This window comes from Halichoerus grypus, chromosome 7 (assembly GCF_964656455.1).
Source record: "Halichoerus grypus chromosome 7, mHalGry1.hap1.1, whole genome shotgun sequence".
Classification (NCBI taxonomy): domain Eukaryota; kingdom Metazoa; phylum Chordata; class Mammalia; order Carnivora; family Phocidae; genus Halichoerus; species Halichoerus grypus.
Genome location: NC_135718.1, coordinates 42,498,836 through 42,523,115, shown reverse-complemented (window position 1 = coordinate 42,523,115; position 24,280 = coordinate 42,498,836). Strand labels below are relative to the sequence as shown.

Genomic DNA, 24,280 nt, shown 5'->3' with positions numbered 1-24,280 from the left:
AAACGCATCTAAGAACTCTGCCAATGGGCAAGTTATTCCAGGCCCCTGGGGCTATACCGCAACATCAGGAACCCAGGAACGTACCTTGCTGTACGAAGGCTCCGTAGACTATCCAGATGGCACTGTGCAAGGTGGCTGAAGCGGATGGTCGGGGCTGGGCGGCATTCTGAGCCCTCACGGCCTGGATCCGGTTCAACACAAATATCAGCACGCCCACCACAGGGATGGCTGCTGCAATGCAGGCCCACACGGCAAAATCAAACGGGGCAAAAAGAGAGAAGATGCTGATCTTCTCCTCGGGCTTCTTGATTAGGATCCCCACCGAATAGTCCATGTACCGCTTGCTGAAGTCCACAACGCTCTCCCTCTCCGGGGTGATCGTGATGGCCGAGATAGCCAGGTCTGCCCTCTGAAAGGCAAAACCAACTCATCAGACAGCAGTCCTCAGCTTCCTGCTGGGTCCCACCCTGGGGCAAGGCCTGCCCTCTACTCTTTGGGTTATTCTGTCCAGAGGAAATGGATTCAAGAGGTGACAGCCTGTGATCTTGAATACTGTGAAAAATATTCAACACTGAGTGGTCTGTTTGAATTGTAGTTTTTCTTCACTTTCTTGTCCTCACAAACTTTCACTATCTTCTTTCTTTTGCTGGTATTTCCCTCTACCCCGTCCCTGCCCCCAACCAAGAAGTCCCTTCTATCTTCTTCTAGGCTTATCTGCACCCTTCCTATACTTCCATCAAGCCTCTCCAAACTTCCATTAGCCCACATGGATGTCTCCCTTTCCTGAGATACTTCGGAAGTTATGGTGAGTTGTACAACTACTTGAAATCTCATTAATGTCTCAGTGCCTGGTTGTTTTATATGCAGACTCTATGCCAGAGAGTAATATCCTCCAAGGAAAAAAAGGGTTATCTACTTTTCTTGATCATCCACGGCCCTTCATTCATGGCCTCTAAGATATATGGGTTGATTCTTCATATAGTAAAGCCATGTTGGGCGGGGATTCTCTGGGCATGCTGTACTTTGACCCCAAAAGTACCTTGCAAGATTTTTGCTTTCCAAAATGGGCTTAATTTTAAAAATGGGCAAAGACTCTATTAAGATGGAACTAGACTGTGAAATTAAAGCTGCCAAGACTGGTGGAGGTTAGGATAATTAGGCTTAGATGGATGATGGTAGGAAATAATGGGCCTGCAGTCCTCACTTCAACCACAAGAGCACCAAAATATACAATGATCATCCAATCTTGGCTCTTGGACTTCTAAGTAGGAGGCATCATCAGAACTAAGTTTATTTTAGGGGGGCCTGGGTGGTTCAGTCGGTTAAGCGGCTGACTCTTGGTTTCGGCTCAGGTCATGATCTCGCGGTTGTGGGATCGAGCCCCAAGTCGGGCTCTGTGCTCAGCAAGGGGTCTGCTTCAGAATCTCTCTCCCTCTCCCTCCTGCTGTCTCTCTCTCTCTGTCCCTCTCTCTCTTTCTCAAATAAATAAATAAAATCTTTAAAAAAATAAAGTTGGGAAAACATACATATAAAGACTTCATCAGAAAAATTTTTATCATATTTAATATGTGGGCTAGAGGGGTAGATACACTGATGTTCTAAACTATGAAATCCAAAAAAATAAAATAAAATAAAATAACAAACTATGAAATCCAACAACATATCTAGAGTAAAAAGAAAAAGTGTTGGAGGTTAATGATGGTGAAGCTCTCTTCTTAGACTTGTCACATTTGTATCTCTGGTTCTTGTCTCTCTTTTCAAAAACTCAAGATCCAGGGATTTCTTTTTATGGATTTGGAGCATTCAGAGCATACATAAGGCCTAAGAAGAGTTCTAGTGGAGCAGGATAGGTTTACAACATAGGAAGAAGGGAAAGTAATTTATGAAGCCAGGTCCAGAAGAAGCACAAGGGGACTGACTTATGACACAAGTAAAGGGGTGACCTGGAACATAGGGAAAAACACTCCCACCTGTGAACCTGGAGGTTAGAGTAGGTGTCTGCAGATGTGAATTTCATAGGTAGCTGAAGTAGTATTTCAAGCCCACAAATCTCCATTTCTTTGCTTAATATAGGAGCACTTTTTTTTTTTTTAATTCAGGAGAGAAGACTTTTAGGTTGCTTGAAGAGAAAGATAAACTTTTGAAACAGTCTCTAAGGGATATAGCCAAGGGGTCCAACAAAGGACAAGTTAAGGAACTTGGGCTGTCCTGAAGGCCTAGCTGAGGTTGGAGGCCACACATTGTCCATATACCCATCTGGGCAAATTTGTGATTTTGTATGCAGCAACTTGGATGTCAGAGTCAGAGGGTAGATAATATAATCAAGTCAGGGTTTCAGTACAATAAGAGACCAAGAACAAAGAGAATCACAAAAGATGAAGGGAACGGGATTATCTCTGGTCAAACACCGAGGCCACACCGGGCAGGAAAGGATGCAAAAATCTTAAAGAAAGATAAACCTCAAATACATGTGCTAAGTGGAAAGGGCCAGACACAAAAGACCACATATTGTATGACTCTATTTACATTAAATGTTCACAAAAGCAAATCTATAGAGATAGAAAATAGATCAATGGTTGCCTAGGGCTGGGGTTGGAAATGGGATTAACTGTAAGTGTGAGGGATCTCACTGGGTTGATGGAATTATTTTAAAACTAGATTATGATGATGGTTGCATAACTCAGTAGATTTCCTAAAAATCATTGAATTGTATATCCGAAATGGGTGAATTTTATATATAAATTAATACCGCAAGAAAATTGTTTTTTTTTAAAGCTTAGGAGAAATTGGAGAGATTGTGTCTGCCTTTATGGGCTGATAAAGCAAAGGACTTGTGTTTTAGGAGCAAAGGTTCAAAAGAGTCAGAAGGACAACAGGTCAGAGTCATGGAGTGGGACAGGGACGGTAACACATAAGATGTTGACAAAATGCATGGGTACAGGCACTGACGTGGAGCACAAACCAAGGTCACTGGAGGTGAGGCAGTCAAAACACTGGGAGCTCATGGTTGGCCCCAGGGATGTCTGCAATGTCAAAGTTGGTAGCAGCAGCAACACTAGAGAGGGAGGGCTTGAGCAGATGCTACCATAATAAATGACTATCAGGAAATGACCCAGAGGTCATGGGATGATAGGGGTGAGGATGGGGACACAGTGAACTGGCCTCATACCAGGAGTCTCAATGAGGACCCAGGTTCTATAGGAGAGAGGAAGAGTAACTATTTGAAATTAATCTGAGGAGCTGGGGAATGTCGTATCGCTTACACACAGCAATGCAGACACACACACACACACTCATGCACACACACGTACTTGTATATACACATCCCACCTGTGGGCCACGAGGGAGAAAAGAATAAGCACTCACTCATACCTCCCGTGAGAACTAAGTTCCTATTTCAGCCCAAATGTGGGGGTGGGTTGCAGGAAGGGTGTATGACAGAGCAGGCTCAGTGGACAGGCTTGAAAGGAATGGCAGCAGTGGGCACGGAAAGAAAACAGAGTGCCAGGGAATGAGAAAAAAAACAGAAATGGATATGGTAGGGATGGGTGGGTTGAAGAAAAGAGAGCTCTAGTGAGTGAAGAGTGGTAACCTGTGATCTGTTTAGCTAGTTCCAAGGTCCTAAATGCCTAATGGGCCAAATTTAGATATCACCCCAGAGGCAGACTAGGGTTCCCCTCCCCATGGTCCTGCTTTTGGGACCTACCTTGCTGATGAGCTCCCCGATCATCCCGTTCCAGGAGGTGTTATGGAGCTGGTGACCATACCTGCCATCGGGGGCCTGGTAAATTTCATATTTGAAGCCCAGAGCCTTGGCCAGTGCATCCAGGACATCTATGGAGAACCCTTTGTAGCGCTTGGGCTGTCCAAGGATGTTCTCAGCCACCATCACAAAAGGCTCTTCCTGAGGACAACAGAATGGATGTTCTTCAATTAAATAACAGGTTCATTAACACACATCTTTCCAGGGTAGATGGAGAGACCAATCTGATGAATCATAGCTTTAGAATGTTTGTGAACATGGGCATGTATTTACCCAATTTAGGCCTGCAGTCTGAACATCCCTGCCCTTTTTTTAAAGCAGTTTATGGACACTCAGAGCACAGTGGATAGGAAGATCACTCCAACCAGCATATTGATGGAGGAATGGAGATTTACTTGTCCTGTGTGATGTCATCCCAGCCTCTGCTCAGAACCCCATTGCCAGAATGACATGATTTGGTTTCACTCCTTTATTTGTGACATTCAGGACTCTGTCCTTAGGAAATGCCATAATTCTTCAGGACCCACATAAGAAATGTGGTTACTTCTCATCCAGTATAAAGAACGACAGTAAAAGCTCTATGATATCAGATTGAGAGAAGACAGCATTACATCTATCAGATTGTACTAGAAAATGGATTCTGATTCATGGAAGAAGGTCACACCATATGTCAAAGGTCAGGACAGAATTAAACCCCACAGTTTCTGAGCCCAAAGCCACATTCACACATTTTGTGTTGTGTCCTACGCACTCCTGTAGGGCATGTGATCCTCTGGAAAACACCTCAGCCTTCCCCACCACAATCCTATAAAACTGAACAGGAATGGGGCTTTTGGCAAACAGCCCCAGAGAATATATCTCATTAGTTTAATTGGGGGTGTGGGGGGTTATGGTATAATGTTTTTTCTGTGATGTGCATACAGGAAATGCAGGAACACCGCTGCCAAAGGCTTCTAGAGCCAAGGACATGTCAGTGCCTCATGCGACAGAGGGGACATTTGAACCATGTCTGAACAGTTAATAAGAGGTAAATCGAAAATGTCTCCTAGAGCCCTGAAAAGGTGAAGGAAGAAATTGACAGGAAGATGCTTCTAAGGTCTCCTAAAGATGTAAAAGTCTATGATTCCAGGACAACCGTGCAGAAAAATTGCAACAAAGGGTCTTGGTTATGAAGTTTGTGTCACATGGGGCCATCAGTGGGATTGGGTGCTGGAAGAGTATCCTCCTCCAAGCATCTTTCTGGGGACTCTGCCTATCAGCAAAGCTCTCCTAAGGACGATCAGTAGGTCAAGACACTGTTTACATCCAGGAACAAATAGAGATATGCCTGCTTGAAAGCTTAGCAGTGGCTCTAGAGGTCCTTCTCTAGAGCAGCCCAGTCACCTCCCGCGAAAGGCCCTGGGGCAGAATCTCCAACCTTACTCTTCTTCATTATTTGTAAAATCATTTGCCAGAAAGGCCATATGAACACTCAAGCCACTAATCAAGATCCCCTTCTCTCCAAACACAGCATTAAGCTGAACAGAGAGAAGCCTCTGACTCAAAAGCCTGAATGGTGAAGCTCCCCAATATGCCCGTGATCCTACCAAGACAGTCACCACTTTGAGAGTCAGTCCTTGGAGGCGGCTGCCCATGGGCCTCTCTTGCAGGCTGCCATTCAGGCCTTTCTCTGAGTCCCACGTCGCCAGCTGTGAAGGAAAAAGGGAGTGTGAGGGACAGAACAGGCACCTGTGTGCACCTCAGGAACTCGCCTCTCCAACCGGAATCCTGATTCAGGCAGCTAGGAGGACAGCAGGCCCCTCAGCGTCGCAGAGACTCAGAGCCATCTTAAAGCCTTAGAAAGAATAAAGGTGTGACAGCCAGTTCTACTTTCTCCATCAGCTCATGTGGAACTTGAGGACTTGCCACATCTTTAAAATAAAACCAATTGGTAAGAACTTGTTTCTAGAATGAACATTTCTGTCTCATTTTATTCTGTCCACTCACCGAGGTCATGTCACCATGTCTCCCACAAAGTGTCTTCTTTCTGTAATTACTCCTTTGACTTGCCCAGGCCACAGGGCCCCTTAAGTTCACCCATCGCTGCCCCCCGAGGCAGGATGGAGCTCAGCAGTGAAGCAGGTAACAAAGACCCCCATGTGTGGCTTGTCTTGCTCCCTGGTGCCTACTGCAAATGGGGTCAAGAGCTCCCTGCCTGTCTTCACTGTAGGGCAAATTTCATAATTTTCCTTGATGTACAGGTATAGGGCAAGACTACATGTGCTCTGGATCTGCCATATCCTCCTGACCCTGCACAGTCTCTCCCATAGCCTGATGCATCTCTGACAGGCCCCCTGAGGTGGTTATGGAGCCCCGCTACTGGCTCAGAAAGAACAGGAGACACAGATGTTCTTTGGACTGCTTCCCCTCTCTGCATCCCTGCTGGGCCTGGGGAATCACGATGAAATCTTTATCTAATCAATGATTCTCAGTCATTAATTGGTAAAATGTAAAAAACAAGCAAAAAAAAACACATACCAGCCCCCATCTCAACTTAATCAGGATCTCAGCACTTAGGCATGAGGAATTGTAATGCTTCCCCAGCGGTCCTCATTGAGAAACCCTGTTCTAGGTCACTGCATATTAGATTCTCTTAAGAAGGCTTTTAAAGCATATTGAGGGCTGGGCCTCACCCCCAGCGATTTGAATTTAATTGGTCTGTAGTGGGCTAGATATGAATATTTCAGCTCCCCAGGGGATTCTAATACACAGCCAGGATTGTAAACCTCTGCTATAGATTAAAGCGGGGGATCCTCAAACTGTAATATGCACACAAATTATCCAGGGATTTTATATGCACTTTCTGATTCTGGGGCCTGTGATTATTCCTATCTAACAAGCTCCCAGGTGAGGCTGCTGCGGATGATCCATGACCACCATCTAAGCAGCAAGGCGTTAAAGAAGCAGACCGCTGTGGGCAGCATCTACTCTTCATCGGAGAAAACCCACAAGTCCCCTAGTGAGGCTGAGCAGAAGAACTATCCCTCTGTGGAGAAATGTCACCAGGTGCCCTAAAGAAGCTACCAATAGTGCTACCTACGGACACGCCTGCTCTCCCAGCGTGTCCCTTAGCCTTGACATCTGCAGCAGGCTCTGCACTCCGAGCTTTGACTATGAGGCTACAGTGGCAGAATCTGTGGGACCATGCCACCTGGAAGATACTAGAACCCTGAGGCCTAAAGCAGGACTATCAGAACGAGATACATGGTTGTAAAAGCAGTTTAAAAGGAACCTAGAAACCCTGGCTGTCACTTTGGACACAATACCAAGTAAGACCCACTCCATCCTAAGTAATAGGATGCCTGGCAGTGATGAATGAATCATTTAGTTAAGAGCATGGCCATGTGCTCTGAGAAGCTCCTCACAGCCACCACCAGTTAATTTGAGGGGCACTGCAGTAAAGGGCAAAGTTAAAATCTACCCAAAGTCCTCTTCAAGGACATCAAAGATGCCACACTCTGGGAACTGGCATAGTGAGAAGGAAAGCTCATGGCTCTTTCCCCTTGGGTCCTGGAAACAGCACTGGGACCCAGGATCAAGTCCTGCATCTAGAGTAGAATGCTGGTCAAAGGGAAGAGACAAACCCAGACAAAAAGAGTCAAGGTGTCGATTCCCTACATTCTTTGGACCCTCTGACATGGACCAGGGGACTCATGATGTGTATTTGGGCTGCCTGCATCTGATCCCCATAACTGGTTAGCCCAGGCATTGGAGCTGCTTAACCCTGATGGGTAATCTGCTGCATCTCCTGGCTGGGGTGGTGTTAAGAAGGTCCCCGGACCACCTCGATGACTGACAAAGTCATAATGAAGGCGATCTTGTCCTCGTGATGACATGTCAGTTCCAGGTACCAGATACTCTGCCTTACAGCAGGACTTGAATTCCTAACATGTGCTGCCAAACCTCCGTGGCACAGGTGAAGGGCCATCTCCACTCTGTGCTAGCACCTGCATGAGCAAGCACCCGGGATGGGGTTCTGCTTGGCCTTGATCAAACAAGCTTTACCCGTCTGTCTACTGGGATAGAAATCAGTCTTGAAAATGGAGAATGGAGGCAGGAAAAAGCAGTTGGGATAACACCCTGTCCTTCTAGAGTTTTAAGCTCAGCTGCGAGAAGGGCTCTGCCTCCCAATGCCTTGCCACACAACCCTCTTCTTCTAGCTCATTGCCTGGCTCAAAGCAGCAGCCCCCCTGCCCCAGAGTATTGCAACAGCCTCCCCATTGAGCTCATTACCCCCAACCTCTCTCTTACAGCCTCCTCCCTTTTGCTGATTTGTACCTTTGTAATAAATGAACCCAAACATGAATGTGTTAGTGAAAATTTTCAAATGACTTCTCATTTCCTACAGAATAAATCCTAACACTCCGAAGCTTGGCCTAAAAGAAGGGTCTTCCTTATCGAGATCCGAGCCTGGCGATCAGGTTCACTTAAGTGTATGTAAGCCCAGTCCACTCCAACCCCACCAAATCCCTCACCTTCACATGGCATGCTTCCTCCAAGTCCTTCTGCCTTTAATACCATCCCTCTTTGGTTGGGTCTGGTACACACTTACTCATATTTTTTTTTAAAATAAGCTTTCACTTTAGAATAGTTTTAGATTTACAGAAAAGTTGTAGAGGTTGTGCAGAGTCTGTCCATATAGCCTACATCCAGTTTTCCCCATTTAAGATGTTACATTAGTATAACACACTCCTCACAGCTAATGCAATGTTTATTAGCCCAATCTCCACCATTTATACAGAGCTGCAGTAGAAATACTCTCCACTGTCTTCCATGCTGGATCTAAGTCTGTGACCCTGCTGGGTGTGCTACTTGGGTTTGTCACCCTGTCCCCTGAGATCAAAACCCTATCTTCATAAACTGTCTAGAATTTCAGGCTCTTGGACTAGACCTTGCCTTGCTTATTCCCATCTCAGGGTTTCCAACCTTGCTTCGAATGCCATGTTCTCCTCTTGAAGGTCAACTTACTATACCTGGTAAAGATTTGGGGAAGAAGAGAGGAACTCAGAGGTGTGAAAATAGCATAAGTTTGGTAGTTGACTGACCTGTATTCTAGTTGTGTTCCCACCACTTACCTGGGTGACCTCAGGCAGCATGTTTGACTGCAGTGCTTAAAATTTTGAATAAATTTGACTCCATTGACATTCCATTTTCTCATCTAAAAAGTATAATAAGAATATTTTCCCTGCCTACCAAACGTTTAGGGGCTATTCAAAAGAAAAAATCACTTTGAAATAATCTGCTATAAAGTAATAATCACAAAGTAAAGAAGCAGGATATAAACCTATGTGTGCAATAAAAGCTTAATTATGGTTTTTTAAAAGGGTGGTGGTAAACATGGGAGGAGCTGTATTAAAATGTAATATGTGAATATATCCAGGTGGTGGAATTATGAAAAATCATTGCAACTTCTTGACACTGTTCTGTGTTTTCAACAGGTTTTTCACTACTTTCACAGGAAGGAAAATAAGCTTTTGATCAAAATAACTAGCATAATGACAAAATCCTGTCACACGCATTCGTACGACTAAGGACTGAATGGCGGGGAGCAATCTGAGTTAAATTATCTGTTGGTGTGTCAAGACCAGTCTGAGAGTGAGAACCCAATAAATCAGTCCTCTGGCTGCCAGGAGCTCTGGCCACGGCATCCCCATCTCCTAGAAGAGGCAATTGCAGGTTCATCCAACATGGCGTCTCCCATTCTATGACCTCTCTAAGACGGTGTGGGGCCCAGTGAACCTGTTGGGTTTGGAGACAAGGAAGTAGCCACTGCTGAGGCCCAGCTCCATGAAGACAGACAATATTTCTCCACTAAGAAAAAGGGACAGCAATCCTAAAGCAAAGCCATTTAAATCTAAGTGCAAGTATATGAGAGGGGAAAAAAAAAATTACTGCCCGCCTATAATTACCCCTATTTTTTTTGTCCGGAAGTATTGAGGACTTAAAGTTTTTTTATTTTTGTGTGTTTTTGTTTTTTAATACAGACCTCTCTCTCCCTGTCCTTCAGGGCATCCTGTACTCTGACAGAGAAAGGAAAAATACTTCAAAGTGAAACCAAAATTCTGCCTTCAAACACATCAAAGTGCAACCATGTTCCAGGGACCAGGGTCCTTGAGTTGGGCAGGGAAGTTTATTATTCCCTCACATCAGCCTCAAGCCGAGCGCCCCAGGCTGAGTGAATCCCCCCATTTCTACAAAGCCTTGTGTTCTTGCCCAAATCTTAAGACCAGAGCAGTAACTCTTCATTTCTGAGTGAGGCCATCCCTCTGAACACCTGGAATATAAGACCAGAGCACAGAAAAAAGCACTGTATAAACAGACTCCAGTGGACTTTTCTTTCTTTCTTTTTTTTTTTTTAATAAAATAAAGCCTTTAAATGGATTCCCAAACTTGCAGCTGACCCAGATTAGGAGAGACTGTATTCAGCTTCCCTCCTGAGGTGCCTGGTTCTCCTGGTTCAAAACACCGAGGAAAAAGTTTCAGTCAATGAAAGCCAAATGAGGCTGATAGGCTTGATAAATAGGAAGCCTGAAAAACCTTACCCCCATACAAGGCCTGACACTTAGTCATACAGCTGCAGACCATTTCATTTGTGCATAAGGGCGTCTATTCTGGCTTCCCATTGTATTTTGTAGACAGAATTTTGTTTATGGGATCGATGAGTTTTATGGCCACAGACACCCACTTTTGACAGCTGACCTGTCAAGATCAGTGCCTGAAAAACTAATTTCCAGCACTGTTAAACAAATGAGAACTGCCACGATTTGATAAGACAGCTATGGTTCTCATTCATCCAGGAGATCTGCTCTACCCAGACCAGAAGCATGCATGGACCCAGAGGTTACAGCACAATCATCCCTTGAAAGGAGATATATGGTTTCAAAATCTGATTATGACAAACAACTGTTCAAGAGATCAGCCAATTGGAGAATAAATTTAATAAACCAGTGGTCTTAGGAAAATATATTTCCTGAGTCAATTGGGGTGTTCTTCATGTTAGCATTTGAGTTGTGAGATGTGGGGATTTAGGACTTTGTGGCCCTGTCTTTAATAAATGCAGGGCTATTAACCATAAATGGGACAGGCCTCCTCTGGAAGAATGCGCTTTGTGGTCTATAAATGGGCTAAATGCCCCAATCAAAAGACACAGGGTAACAGATTGGATAAAAAAAAAAACAAGACCCATTGATATGCTGCCTGCAAAAGACTCATTTTAGACCCAAAGACACCTCCAGATTGAAAGTGAGGGGGTGGAAAACCATTTACCATGCTAATGGACATCAAAAGAAAGCTGGGGTGGCAATCCTTGTATCAGAGGTCTCTTAAAGTGTCGTCTCTTTTCATGGGCAGGGGGGAAGGAGAGGAGAGGCAATCCAACTGCCTTACAGCCCAGAGACAGAATATGACCAGTTTCACATATAGGGCCTCGCCAATTCCTGGGGAGGGAGTAAGGGAAGGAAAGAAGGTAGGTTTGCTTAACCCCAAATCTCATATTTACCTATATCCAGCAAGATAATAGATCAATAATCTATAGTCACATTTCACAACTAAGTGACCAACCACTTCAGTGATAAGCTTATCTCAAGAGAGCACTGAAGGCAGGAAGTGAAATTTTTATGACCATGTCTGTCATACTTCACAGCCATTGCTGGAGTCCAGTTTAAGCCATACCCTCATTGACCAGTGACCCTATTCAGCTGAGCGCACAAGTCTTGGCTGGAATATGGGCTTCAGTAGTGAAAGCCACAGTGGGTTTATCTTCATGGCAGTGCATGGACTTTTCTAAAACATTTTAGAACATTTTTATTGGAGAATAGATGGGTTCAGTGTCTGTTCCAAAGGATCAGTCCTGGGTGGGTTTGGAGTCAAGGGGGCACCCACATCTTGAATCAGCTTGAGTTGGGGCATTCAGCCAGCACTGGTTCCAGATAATCAGTTGCACATTTTAAGCTCTGGCTAAATGCAGGGACAACATGTTTAGACACAAAAGAGCATCTTGGAAACAGAATGTAAGAATCTGAACATAGAATATTATTTGTAGCCAGGAATTCTAAAGTAAGGTCTAATTTAAAAGTTCATTTTGGGGAGGAGGAGCAAGATGGCAGAGGAGTAGGAGACCTAAATTCCGTCTAGTCCCAGGAATTCAGCTACATAGGTATCAAACCATTCTGAACAGAACTCAACACGAGATCGATCGAAGAAAAGAATAGCAGCAACTCTCTGAACAGAAAAGCGACCACTTTCTGGAAGGTAGGATGTGTGGAGAAGTGAATCTGAGGCGATATTTGGGAAGATAGACGGCGGAGGGGAGGGAGTCAGCTACTGGCAAGTGATAGAGCTGCAGAGCACAAAATCAGAACTTGTAGAAGTCGGCTCCGCTGAGGGACATCGCTCCAGTGGCTAAGTGGAGGGTGGAACCCTCAGTGGGACAGTGTGGTCTCAGGACCCTCAGGGTCACAGAAAGACCAGGGATGTCTGAGTGCGGCAGAGCTCCCAGGGATTGGAGTGGGGAAGCCAGCTGAAGAGACGGAGCCAAGGAGTGGGCTCTCAGCTCGGCGGGGTTGCCATAAATCATGATCCACGGCACAGTTGGTCCACTGCTCCCCCAGCAGGGACCCAACAAGCGGCAGATCCAGGGAGACTCCCCTTCCTCCCTGGGGAGGAGCGGCGCGGGAGCGCACTGCAGGGATCTGCTGGGTTTGGAGACTCCACACGGAGTTGTATGCCAGAGATAGAAACGCTCCGTTACAGGCCGGGTGAGCACGGAGTGCGGCCGGAGACCGGGGAGACGGGAGTGATTGACTGCTTTTCTCTGGGGGCACATTGAGGAGCGGGCTCCAAGTTCTTGGCTCCTCCAGGGTGGAGATTGGGAGGCCGCCATTTTCACTCTCATCCTCCAAAGCTGTATGGAAAGCTTGCAGGGAACAAAAGCTCCTGAGAGCAAACCCGAGCAGATTATTTAGCCGGGCCGCCGGCAAGGGTGGGACAATTCTGGTTACAACAAAGACATTTGAGAACCCCGGCAACAGGCCCCTCCCCCAGAAGATGAGCAAGAACAGCCAGCCAAGACCAAGTTTACCAATCAATGAGAACCGCAGAACTCCAGAGCTAGGGGAATACTGCACATAGAATTCATGGTTTTTTCCCCATGATTATTCAGTCTTCCAAAGTTAATTTTTTTAATTTTCTTTTTTTCTTTTTCTATTTTTTTTTTTTTGGAATTCTTCTTCTTCCCTTTTTTTTTTTTTTTTTTTTTTTTTTTTTTAAAGATTTTATTTATTTATTTGAGAGAGAGAATGAGAGACAGAGAGCATGAGAGGGAGGAGGGTCAGAGGGAGAAGCAGACTCCCTGCCGAGCAGGGAGCCCGATGCGGGACTCGATCCCGGGACTCCAGGATCATGACCTGAGCCGAAGGCAGTCGCTTAACCAACTGAGCCACCCAGGCGCCCTTCTTTTTCCCTTTTTCAACCAACATCAATCCCTTTTTAAAAAATCTTTTTTATTTTTCATTTTTAGAGTCATATTCTATCCCTTCACTGTAGTCAACCTTATTTTTTGTATATATATATAAGTTTTTCTCTCTTTAAAATTTTGGGATACAGTTTCTTCTAACAGACCAAAATATACCCTAAATCTCTAGTGTATGGCTTTGTTCTAGTCTCCTGCCTGATCATATTCTCTCCCTTTTGTTTTTTGTTTTTTATTTTTTTAATTTTTCTTCTTACTTTTTTCAACCAACTTCTTATCAATTCCTTTTATAAAATCTTTTATAATTTTCATCTTTACAATCATATCCCATCCCTTCATCGTATTTACACTTATTTTTGTATATATATATATATATATATATATATATTTTTTTTTTTTTCTTTCTTTAAAATTTTGGGAGGCAGTTTCTTCTAACAGACCAAAATACACCCAAAATCTAGTGTGTGGCTCTGATCTATTCAGCAGACTGATCATATTCTTTTTTTTCTTTCTTTCCCTTTCTTTTCCCCCTGGTTTCAGGTCTCTTCTGATTTGTTTAGTGTATATTTTGGGGCGGTCGTTGTCACCCTTTTGGCATTTTGTTCTCTCATTCATCTATTCTCCCCTGGACAAAATGACAAGATGGAAAAACTCACCTCAAAAAAAAGAACAGGAGGCAGTACTGACTGCCAGGGACCTAATCAATACAGATATTAGTAAGATGTGAGAACTAGAATTCAGAATGACTATTATAAAGATACTAGCTGGGCTAGAAAAAAGCATAGAAGATACAAGAGAATACCTTTCTGGAGAAATGAAAGAACTAAAATCTAACCATGTCAAAATCAAAAAGGCTCTTAATGAAGTGCAATCAAAAATGGAGGCGCTAACTACTAGGATAAATGAGGCAGAAGAGAGAATTAGTGATATAGAAGACCAAATGATGGAGAATAAAGAAGCTGAGAAAAAGAGAGATAAACAACTACTGCATCAGGAGGGCAGAATTTGAGAGATAAGTGATACCATAAGACGAAACAATATTAGAATAATTGGGATCCCAGAAGAAGAAGAAAGAGAGAGAGGGAGGAGCTATATTGGAGCAAATTATAGCAGAGAACTTCCCTAATTTGGGGAAGGAAACAGGCATCAAAATCCAGGAGGCACAGAGAACACCTCTCAAAATCAATAAAAATAGGTCAACACCCTGACATCTAATAGTAAAACTTACAAGTCTCAGAGACAAAGAGAAAACCCTGAAAACAGCTCGGGACAAGAGGTCTGTAACCTACAACAGTAGAAACATTAGATTGGCAGCAGACCTATCCACAGAGACCTGGCAGGCCAGAAAGGACTGGCATGATCTATTCAGAGCACTAAACGAGAAAAATATGCAGCCAAGAATGCTATACCCAGCAAGGCTGTCATTGAAAATAGAAGGAGAGATAAAAAGCTTCCAGGACAAACAAAAACTAAAAGAATTTGCAAACACAAAACCAGCCCTACAAGAAATCTTGAAAGGGGTCCTCTAAGCAAAGAGAGAGCCAAAAAGTAACATAGACCAGAAAGGAACACAGACAATACACAGTAACAGTCCCCTGACAGGCAATACAATGGCACTAAATTCATATCTTTCAATAGTTACCCTGAATGAAAATGGGCTAAATGCCCCAAACAAAAGACACAGGGTAACAGATTGGATAAAAAAAAAACAAGACCCATTGATATGCTGCCTGCAAAAGACTCATTTTAGACCCAAAGACACCTCCAGATTGAAAGTGAGGGGGTGGAAAACCATTTACCATGCTAATGGACATCAAAAGAAAGCTGGGGTGGCAATCCTTATATCAGACAAATTAGATTTTAAACCAAAGACTGTAATAAGAGATGAGGAAGGACACTATATGATACTTAAAGGGTCTATCCAACAAGAGGATCTAACAATTGTAAATATCTATGCCTCTAATATAGGAGCAGCCAATTATATAAGCCAATTAATAACAAAAGCAAAGAAACACATTGACAACAATACAATAATAGTGGGAGACTTTAACAGCCCCCTCACTGAAATGGACAGATCATCTAAGCAAAAGATCAACAAGGAAATAAAGACTTTAAATGACACACTGGACCAAATGGACTTCACAGATCTATTCAGAACATTGCATCCCAAAGCAACAGAATACACATTCTTCTCTAGTGCCCATGGAACATTCTCCAGAATAGATCACATCCTAGGTCACAAATTAGGTCTCAACTGGTACCAAAAGATTGGGATCATTCCCTGCATATTTTCAGACCACAGTGCTTTGAAACTAGAACTCAATCACAAGAGGAAAGTCAGAAAGAACTCAAATACATCGAGGCTAAAGAGCATCCTACTAAAGAATGAATGGACATCAGGAAATAAAAGAAGAATTAAAAAATTCATGGAAACAAATGAAAATGAAAACACAACTGTTCAAAATCTTTGGGATGCAGCAAAGGTGGTCCTAAGAGCAAAGCATATAGCAATACAGGCCTTTCTCAAGAAACAAGAAAGGTCTCAAATACACAACCTAACCCTACACCTAAAGGAGCTGGAGAAAGAACAGCAAATAAAGCCTAAACCCAGCAGGAGAAGAGAAATAATAAAGATCAGAGCAGAAATCAATGAAATAGAAACCAAAAGAACAGTAGAACAGATCAACGAAACTAGGAGCTGGTTCTTTGAAAGAATTAATAAGATTGATAAAGCCCTGGCCAGACTTATCAAAAAGAAAAGAGAAATGACCCAAATAAATATAATCATGAATGAAAGAGGAGAGATCACAACCAATACCAGAGAAATACAAACAATTATAAGAACATATTATGAGCAACTATATGCCAGCAAATTAGACAATCTGGAAGAAATGGATGCATTCCTAGAGATGTATCAACTACCAAAACTGAACCAGGAAGAAACAGAAAACCTGAAAGACCCATAACCAGTAAGGAAATTGAAGCAGTCATCAAAAATCTCCCAACAAACAAGAGCCCAGGGCCAGATGGCTTCCCAGGGGAATTCTACCAAATATTTAAAGAAGAATTAATACCTATTCTTCTGAAACTGTTCCAAAAAATAGAAATGGAAGGAAAACTTCCAAACTCGTTTTATGAGGCCACCATTACCTTGATCCCCAAATCAGACAAAGACCCCATCAAAAAGGAGAATTACAGACCAATATCCCTGATGAACATGGATGCAAAAATTCTCACCAAAATACTAGCCAGTAGGATCCAACAGTACATTAAAAGGATTATTCACCACGAGCAAGTGGGATTTATTCCTGGGCTGCAAGGTTGGCTCAACATCCGCAAATCAATCAATGTGACAGAATACATTAATAAAAGAAAGAACAAGAATCATATGATCCTCTCAAAAGATGCAGAAAAAACATTTGACAAAGTACAGCATCCTTTCTTGATTAAAACTCTTCACAGGGTAGGGATAGAGGGTACATACCTCAATATCATAAAAGCCATCTATGAAAAACCCACAGCGAATATCATTCTCAGTGGGGAAAAACTGAGAGCTTTTCCCCTAAGGTCAGGAATATGGCAGGGATGTCCACTATCACCACTGCTATTCAACATAGTATTAGAAGTCCTGGCCACAGCAATCAGACAACAAAAAGAAATAAAAGGCATCTGAATTGGCAAAGAAGAAGTCAAACTCTCACTCTTTGCAGATGATATGATACTTTATGTGGAAAACCCAAAAGACTCCACCCCAAAACTGCTAAAACTCATACAGGAATTTAGTAAAGTCGCAGGATATAAAATCAATCCACAGAAATCAGTGGCATTTCTACACACTAACAACAAGACAGAAGAAAGAGAAATTAAGGAGTTGATCCCATTTACAATCGCACCCAAAACCATAAGATACCTAGGAATAAATCTAACCAAAGAGGCAAAGAATCTGTACTCAGAAAACTATAGAATACTCATGAAAGAAATTGAAGACACAAAGAAATGGAAAAACATTCCATGCTCATGGTATGGAAGAACAAATATTGTGAAAATGTCTATGCTACCTAAAGCAATCTACACATTTAACAATCCCTATCAAAATACCATCAACTTTTTTCAAAGAAATGGAACAAATAATCCTAAAATTTGTATGGAAACAGAAAAGACCCCGAATAGCCAGAGGAATGTTGAAAAAGAAAAGCAAAGCTGGTGGCATCACAATTCCAGACTTCAAGCTCTATTACAAAGCTGTCATCATCAAGACAGTATGGTACTGGCACAAAAACAGACACATAGACCAACGGAACAGAATCGAGAGCCCAGAAATGGACCCTCAACTCTATGGTCAACTAATCTTCGACAAAGCAGGAAAGAATGTCCAATGGAAAAAAGACAGTCTCTTCAACAAATGGTGTAGGGAAAATTGGACAGCCACATGCAGAAGAATGAAACTGGACCATTTCCTTACACCACACACAAAATTAGACTCAAAATGGTTGAAAGACCTCAATGTGAGACAGGAATCCATCAACATCCTAAAGGAGAACACAGGCAGCAACCTCTTCGACCTCAGCCGCAGCAACTTGTTCCTAGAAACATCGCCAAAGGCAAGGGAAGCAAGGGCAAAAATGAACTATTGGGACTTCATCAAGACAGAAAGCTTTTGCACAGCAAAGGAAACAGTCAACAAAACCAAAGACAACCGACAGAATGGGAGAAGATATTTGCAAATGACAAATCAGATAAAGGGCTAGTATCCAAAATCTATAAAAAACTTATCCAACTCAACACCCAAAGAACAAACAATCCAATCAAGAAATGGACAGAAGACATGAACAGACACTTCTCCAAAGAAGACATACAAATGGCCAACAGACACATGAACAAATGTTCAACATCCTTGGCATCAGGAAAATACAAATCAAAACCTCAATGAGATACCACCTCACGCCAGTCAGAATGGCTAAAATTAACAAGTCAGGAAATGACAGATGTTGGCGAGGATGCAGAGAAAGGGGAACCCTCCTACACTGTTGGTGGGAATGCAAGCTGGTGCAGCCACTCTGGAAAACAGTATAGAGGTTCCTCAAAGAGTTGAAAATAGAGCTACCCTATGACCCAGCAATTGCACTACTGGGTATTTACCCCAAAGATACAAATTTAGTGATCTGAAGGGGTATGTGCACCACAATGTTTATAGCAGCAATGTCCACAATAGCCAAACTATGGAAAGAGCCAAGATGTCCATCAACAGAAGAATGGATAAAGAAGATGTGGTATATATATACAATGGAATATTATGCAGCCATTCAAAAAAAACAAAAACAAAATCCTGCCATTTGCAACAGCGTGAATGGAATTAGAGGGTATTGTGCTAAGTGAAGTAAGTCAATCAGAGAAAGACAAGTATCATATGATCTCACTGATATGAGGAATTTGAGAAACAAGACAGAGGATCATAGGGGGAAGGGAGGAAAAAATGAAACAAGATGAAACCAGAGAGGGAGACAAACTGTAAGAGACTCTTAATCTCAAGAAACAAACTGAGGGTTGCTGGAGTGGTGGGGGTGGGAGGGATGGGGTGGCTGGGTGATGGACATTGGGGAGGGTATGTGCTATGGTGAGCGCTGTGAATTGTGTAAGACTGATGAATCACAGACCTGTACCTCTGAAACAAATAATATATTATATGTTAAAAAAAAAAAAAAAAGATAGTAGGAAGGGAAAAATGAATGGGGGGAAATTGGAGGGGGAGATGACCCATGAGAGACTATGGACTCTGAGAAACAAACTGAGGGTTTTAGAGGGGAGGTGGGTGGGGAGATGGGTTAGCCCAGTGATGGGTATTAAGGAGGGCACATTTTGCATGGAGCACTGGGTGTTATACGCAAACAATGAATCATGGAACACTACATCAAAAACTAATGATATATGGTGACTAACATAACATAATAAAATAAAATAAAAAATAAATAAAAGTTCATTTTGGGAATTCCAGTATATCAGGGCCACTAAGGTATGGGCATTATAGAGTATGAACCACAGAAGATGACCATCAGGTCAGATGTGCCCACTGGACCACTCTTGAAGCTCCAGATGTGCTATAACAAGAGAAGAGGAGACTCACATGGGAATGAGGGACTCACAGGGGAGAACTGAAAGTCTCATCCCAGGACTATGTGTGCAGGGAATTGTGCATTTGGTGAAAGCTGTACTCCCTTAAAAATAAGCCCCAGCAGAACTTGTATTAAATGTTCAGAGGGCAGAGCCATGAGAAATTAGAGGAAGAGTGAAATAGGCCATAGAGTTATCACAGATGGGGGCTTCATGAAAAACCTTTAGCAAGGATAGGAGAAAGATTCTCCCCCAATGGTGCTGGCAAGGAGGACCTGAAAAACAGCAGAGTGCCATTGACATTGGCAACCAGGTCATTCATGATGGAGACCATGAACATGCCCCAGTGCTAGCCTCCACTATTTGAAATTACAGGCACGTAGGACTCATTGGGCCCACAAAGAGATAGAAGGACTGACCAACTCCAACGGTGCCAGTGATGGGAGTCTTTCTGTCACATTAACAGTAAGGATAGTAAGTCTTTCTGTCATTCTGCCTAAGATGTAGAAAGTAGCAAGATAATATTTCTTTCATTGTAACAAACAAAAAGTCAGATAATCAATAAAACTATATTTTAAAAAATTTAGCCTCTAAGAGAGTTGTGGTCACACAACCATCTGGTAAACTTACAAATTTCAAAAGATGAGAAGCTCCTCCAAGGACAGACAGGACACAAGAAATGTTTCATCTTTGATAGAGTATGGAAGAAAAGAAGTCAATTATAACAGTGGATAAGAGGAAAAAAAGACTGAAATTTTATCAGATTTTTAAAGGCCAAGTGATAGTGAGTTTCCCTGGGAGCCCAGACACAAGGGAGGCCATACCTACTCATCAGTTCTTTCCTCCGAGACTCCAGGAGGTGGAGTGGGAGAAAGAAAAACAGAATAGAGGAACAGAGCAAAAGTTATATGACAATATCAGAAATAGGTGTATCTATTATAGGACTTGTATGTGCTATACCTGAATAAATCTTATAACTCAATTATAAGAAGAAATTGCAATTTTTAAAAATAGAAAAAGGACTTATTTTTCCAAGAAATATGTAAAAGGAAAATATAAACATGAAACTATATGTGCTCAACATCGTAAGTCATCTGAAAAGTACAAAATAAGACCACAAGGACATACCACTACACCTCCGTAGAGTGGCTAAAATCAAAGACTGACATTACCAAGGGCTGGTAAGGATCTGGAAAGCCAAAGGTGCAGCCGCACTGGAAGACAGTTTGGCAATTTCCTCTCAAGTTAAACACACACTGACTCTACCACCCAGCAATTCCACTCCTAGTCACTTCCCTAAGGGAAATATAAAGTATGTCCATACATAGGTCTGTATGTGGGTGTTCCCAGAGGCTTTATTCATTATACCCCACAAATGGAAACACTCCAAATGTTGATCATGGTGATCAGTGACTGGAGAGACAAAATGTGGTATACTTATATAAAAGGAATACTACTATATATACTATACAGGAAGGGGAGGAAGGTGTTGGATGCAAAGAGGAAGAAGGGCTATGTGGGGGGTAATGGAAGCAGTCTATATTTTGAGTGCTGTGGTGATTATACTACAGTATGCATTTGTCAGAGCTGATCACACAGTGTACACCTCAAGTGGGCGAGTTTACTGCACTAATTGCATCCAAATAGACCTGACTTGTTTTATACAAACACATGCACACACACAGGCACAAACACACATTGCTAGTGATTTGGAAAGGGATGAAGCCATGTGCTGGAGAGGTGAAGTCGTGGCATTATGGTGCTAATCTCTCAAGTGAACCACCTATGACCTGCCAGCAAGGATGATGACTTTAAAAAAAAATTTTTTTTTTTTAAGATTTTATTTATTTGCGAGAGAGAGAATGAGAGACAGAGAGCATGAGAGGGGGGAGGGTCAGAGGGAGAAGCAGACTCCCTGCTGAGCAGGGAGCCCGATGTGGGACTCGATCCCGGGACTCCATGATCACGACCTGAGCCGAAGGTGGTCGCTTAACCAACTGAGCCACCCAGGTGCCCGGATGATGACTTTTAAAGCAAGGATGGAGACAGGATACTATGACTGATGTTAGTACACTTGTGTCATCGTTCTTGAACTAGCTGAAGCTAAATAGGTATCAAGCAGCCAAGAAACTACCTATCAATCTAGAAGAACTGAATGTATCTTTATAAGGGTTTAGGAAGAACAGAAGTGCAGTTTTACCTTCAAATAGTTTCTTAGCACGTGGGGAAAAATAGATTTCCTAACATTATATGTAGTATGATCCACCTTTTTAATGCTTATTTCTTTTTGTGAGGCGGCACGCATGCACACCTAAGACAGAAAGGTAGGTTTAAGTGGCTATTTCTGGCCTTAGGTAGAGCAATGGGACTGTGGGAATGTTCATCTCTTGCACTACACTCTCCTGTAAGTTTGAAATATTTTACAGAGAGGAAGCACTGCTTTTATAATCAGAGGAAAAACAAGGCTACTTTTCTTTTGAAACAGCACTGCAATCTAGCTTGTAACTGTAACGTTGATTTTGTATCTCTAATTGTTTTAGATGTATTGGTTTTGTCTCTCTAAATAAATGGTACATTCTAGCAAAGGCAGTGTGTGCAGCGAGACAAGCCAGGCTGGAATTCTCTTTCTTCCACTCGGGTGTTGGATGCCTCTGGCAAGTGACTTGAATTGGTTATATTCCATCTCTGGCCTCAAGTGTCCTCATCTGTTATTAGTTATTAATAGACATCAGTTATTGTCATTGACAATACTTTCTTTGCTCTCAGGTCTCTACTAGGCACAGGCCCATACTAGCTGCTTAAGGAACTCTTGCTCATTAGAACTGACTGGAATCACTGGCACTATACACACTATCTACACTATACATCAGTCTGAAGGCTGACAAGATACCTTCTGACAGCCAGCACTAAGAGTCCTTGCATTGTAAAAGCAGGTGTCTCTCACCATACTCTCTATAAACTTTTGGCTCTTTCCTCTTCCTAAAACACTCTCCTCTTTCTTTGTTCTTTGACTCCAAGTCACCCTTTAAGGATCCCTCCTTGCACCCTACACTAAGAGTAAGTATCTCCCTTGCTGGTAGAAATGCTTTTCATGATACATTAAATTCCATGTCTATCTATCCACAAATATACTATATCTCTTGTATGGCAGAGATGGTCTGTTCTTCCTTTCGACCCACTCAGTAAAATGTTATTAGAAAAATTAATAAAATTGACCATGCCCTGGGCACTTCCTCATTAACTGGCTGGAATTTCATGTGTTTCTCAAATTCAAGTTTCCAGGTATGTCGCATATCTGAAGCCCAGCAAAAGGCTTTCTTAGTTAGCACTGATTTATTTATGATGGTTGAAAGTACCTGGGCTGGATTTTCTCTTTGGTGTGGTTTTGTTTTGCAAACTTACTTTAAGACTTTGAGTCATGAAAAAGTGTTAGTAAAATGAATGATTCAGAAGACATTTTTTAAAACCCACTTTTTGTCTTTACCTCTAGGCCCTTGTTACACAACGTATGGTCCATGCCAAGTCACCTGGGAACTTGTTTAAATCCAAGAACCTTGGCCCCACTCCATGTCTACTGAGTCAGTGTCTGCATTTTGACAGGAATCTTAGGTCACACATAGGCACTAAGTAAAGTTTGAGGAGCACAGTTTCTAGATTGTTGCCATCATTATTTCTTACCTGGAATCTTTATAAGCTGCTTTACCTAGCTCACAATTCCTCCCTGGTCTGCGTGAAACCCCACACAGCAACCAGCTTTTCTTCTTTTAATGAAAAGTGCTTTATTTCATTCTCCCTAAAATTCTTAAGTGGTTCCCTGTTAAACTCAGATTAAAAGCACATATCCTTTTCATGGCCTAGAAAAGTCTCCGAGACCTGGCCCATGCCTGCCCTTCAACCTCATCTCAGGCCATGAGTCCCACTTTGCTCACTGCACCCCATGGACGCTGACCACCTTGTAATTACTCTCTCAAGCCAACAACTTTCCTGCCTTAGGAACTCTGTGTACACCCTTCGCTTCCCTGATAACTCCATCCTTCACATCCCACGGTTGGCCCTTTCCCACCTGGCAGGTCTTATCTGCTGAGTAATCCTCTTGATAAAGCCTCCCAGATCACCCTTCCTAAATTCTCAAGTGTTCAATTCTCTTTGTTATTTTCTTTATAGCTCTCAAATGTTGTAATTTCTGAAATCACCCTCCATGACAGAAATTATGTTTGTTTTACCTGTTTTTGCTCAGCATCATATATTAAACATCTGATAAAATTTCTGCCCCATAGCGGGCTCTTGACAAGCTTTGTTGAATAAACAAATCAATTGATAACCTAGGTTAGGGGTCAGCAAACTTTTCCAGAAAGGGCTGCACGGGAAATATTTTAGTCTTCTTGGGCAATATGGTCTCTGTTGGCCAACCACCCAATGAGTGTGGTTGAGGTCCAATAAACAAAAGAAGTTGTGCGCTAGATTTAGCCCAAAGCCTGTATATAGTTTACTAATCCCTAATAATTGACACCTTTATTTCTCTTGTTCCCTCTATCCAGAATGTTCTTCCCTCCAACTGAGCTTTTTAAAACACAATCCTTCTTTCAAGATTTAATTTATCACTTAAAAAAATGCTTAATTGTCATGTTTTCAGGAAACCTCATTTTATCCCTCCAATCAAAAGTGACAGATCCTCCTGCATCCTTAAAGCCTTATACTTGCCCCTTTTTCATGGCACTGATTACATGAAGGTTTCCTTGACTGTTCCTGTAGCACACTGTATTTTCTAAAGATGGTTGTGACAACATTTCTCATCCCACCCGCTCTTCTATAATGTGACTTCACCACCCCCTATCAAGAAGTGAAGTTTAATTCCTCTCTCTTAAAATCTGGTCTGAATCTAATGCTACATGTCTTTGAGG

The 24,280-nt window shown here is 42.5% G+C and overlaps 1 protein-coding gene across 2 annotated transcripts in view; it reads right to left on the bottom strand.

Moving 5' to 3' along the window:
• The window catches only part of GRID1 (glutamate ionotropic receptor delta type subunit 1), a 702,575-nt gene that overhangs the window by 108,236 nt on the left and 570,059 nt on the right, over positions 1–24,280 (bottom strand). For both annotated transcript variants that reach the window (XM_036079322.2, XM_078077489.1), the window contains exons 9-11: positions 5,350–5,451; positions 3,707–3,904; positions 85–409 (exon numbers count right to left, since the gene is read on the bottom strand). In XM_036079322.2, coding sequence (XP_035935215.1) covers positions 85–409; positions 3,707–3,904; positions 5,350–5,451 — 625 coding nt within the window. The remainder of the gene's footprint in view (positions 1–84; positions 410–3,706; positions 3,905–5,349; positions 5,452–24,280) is intronic.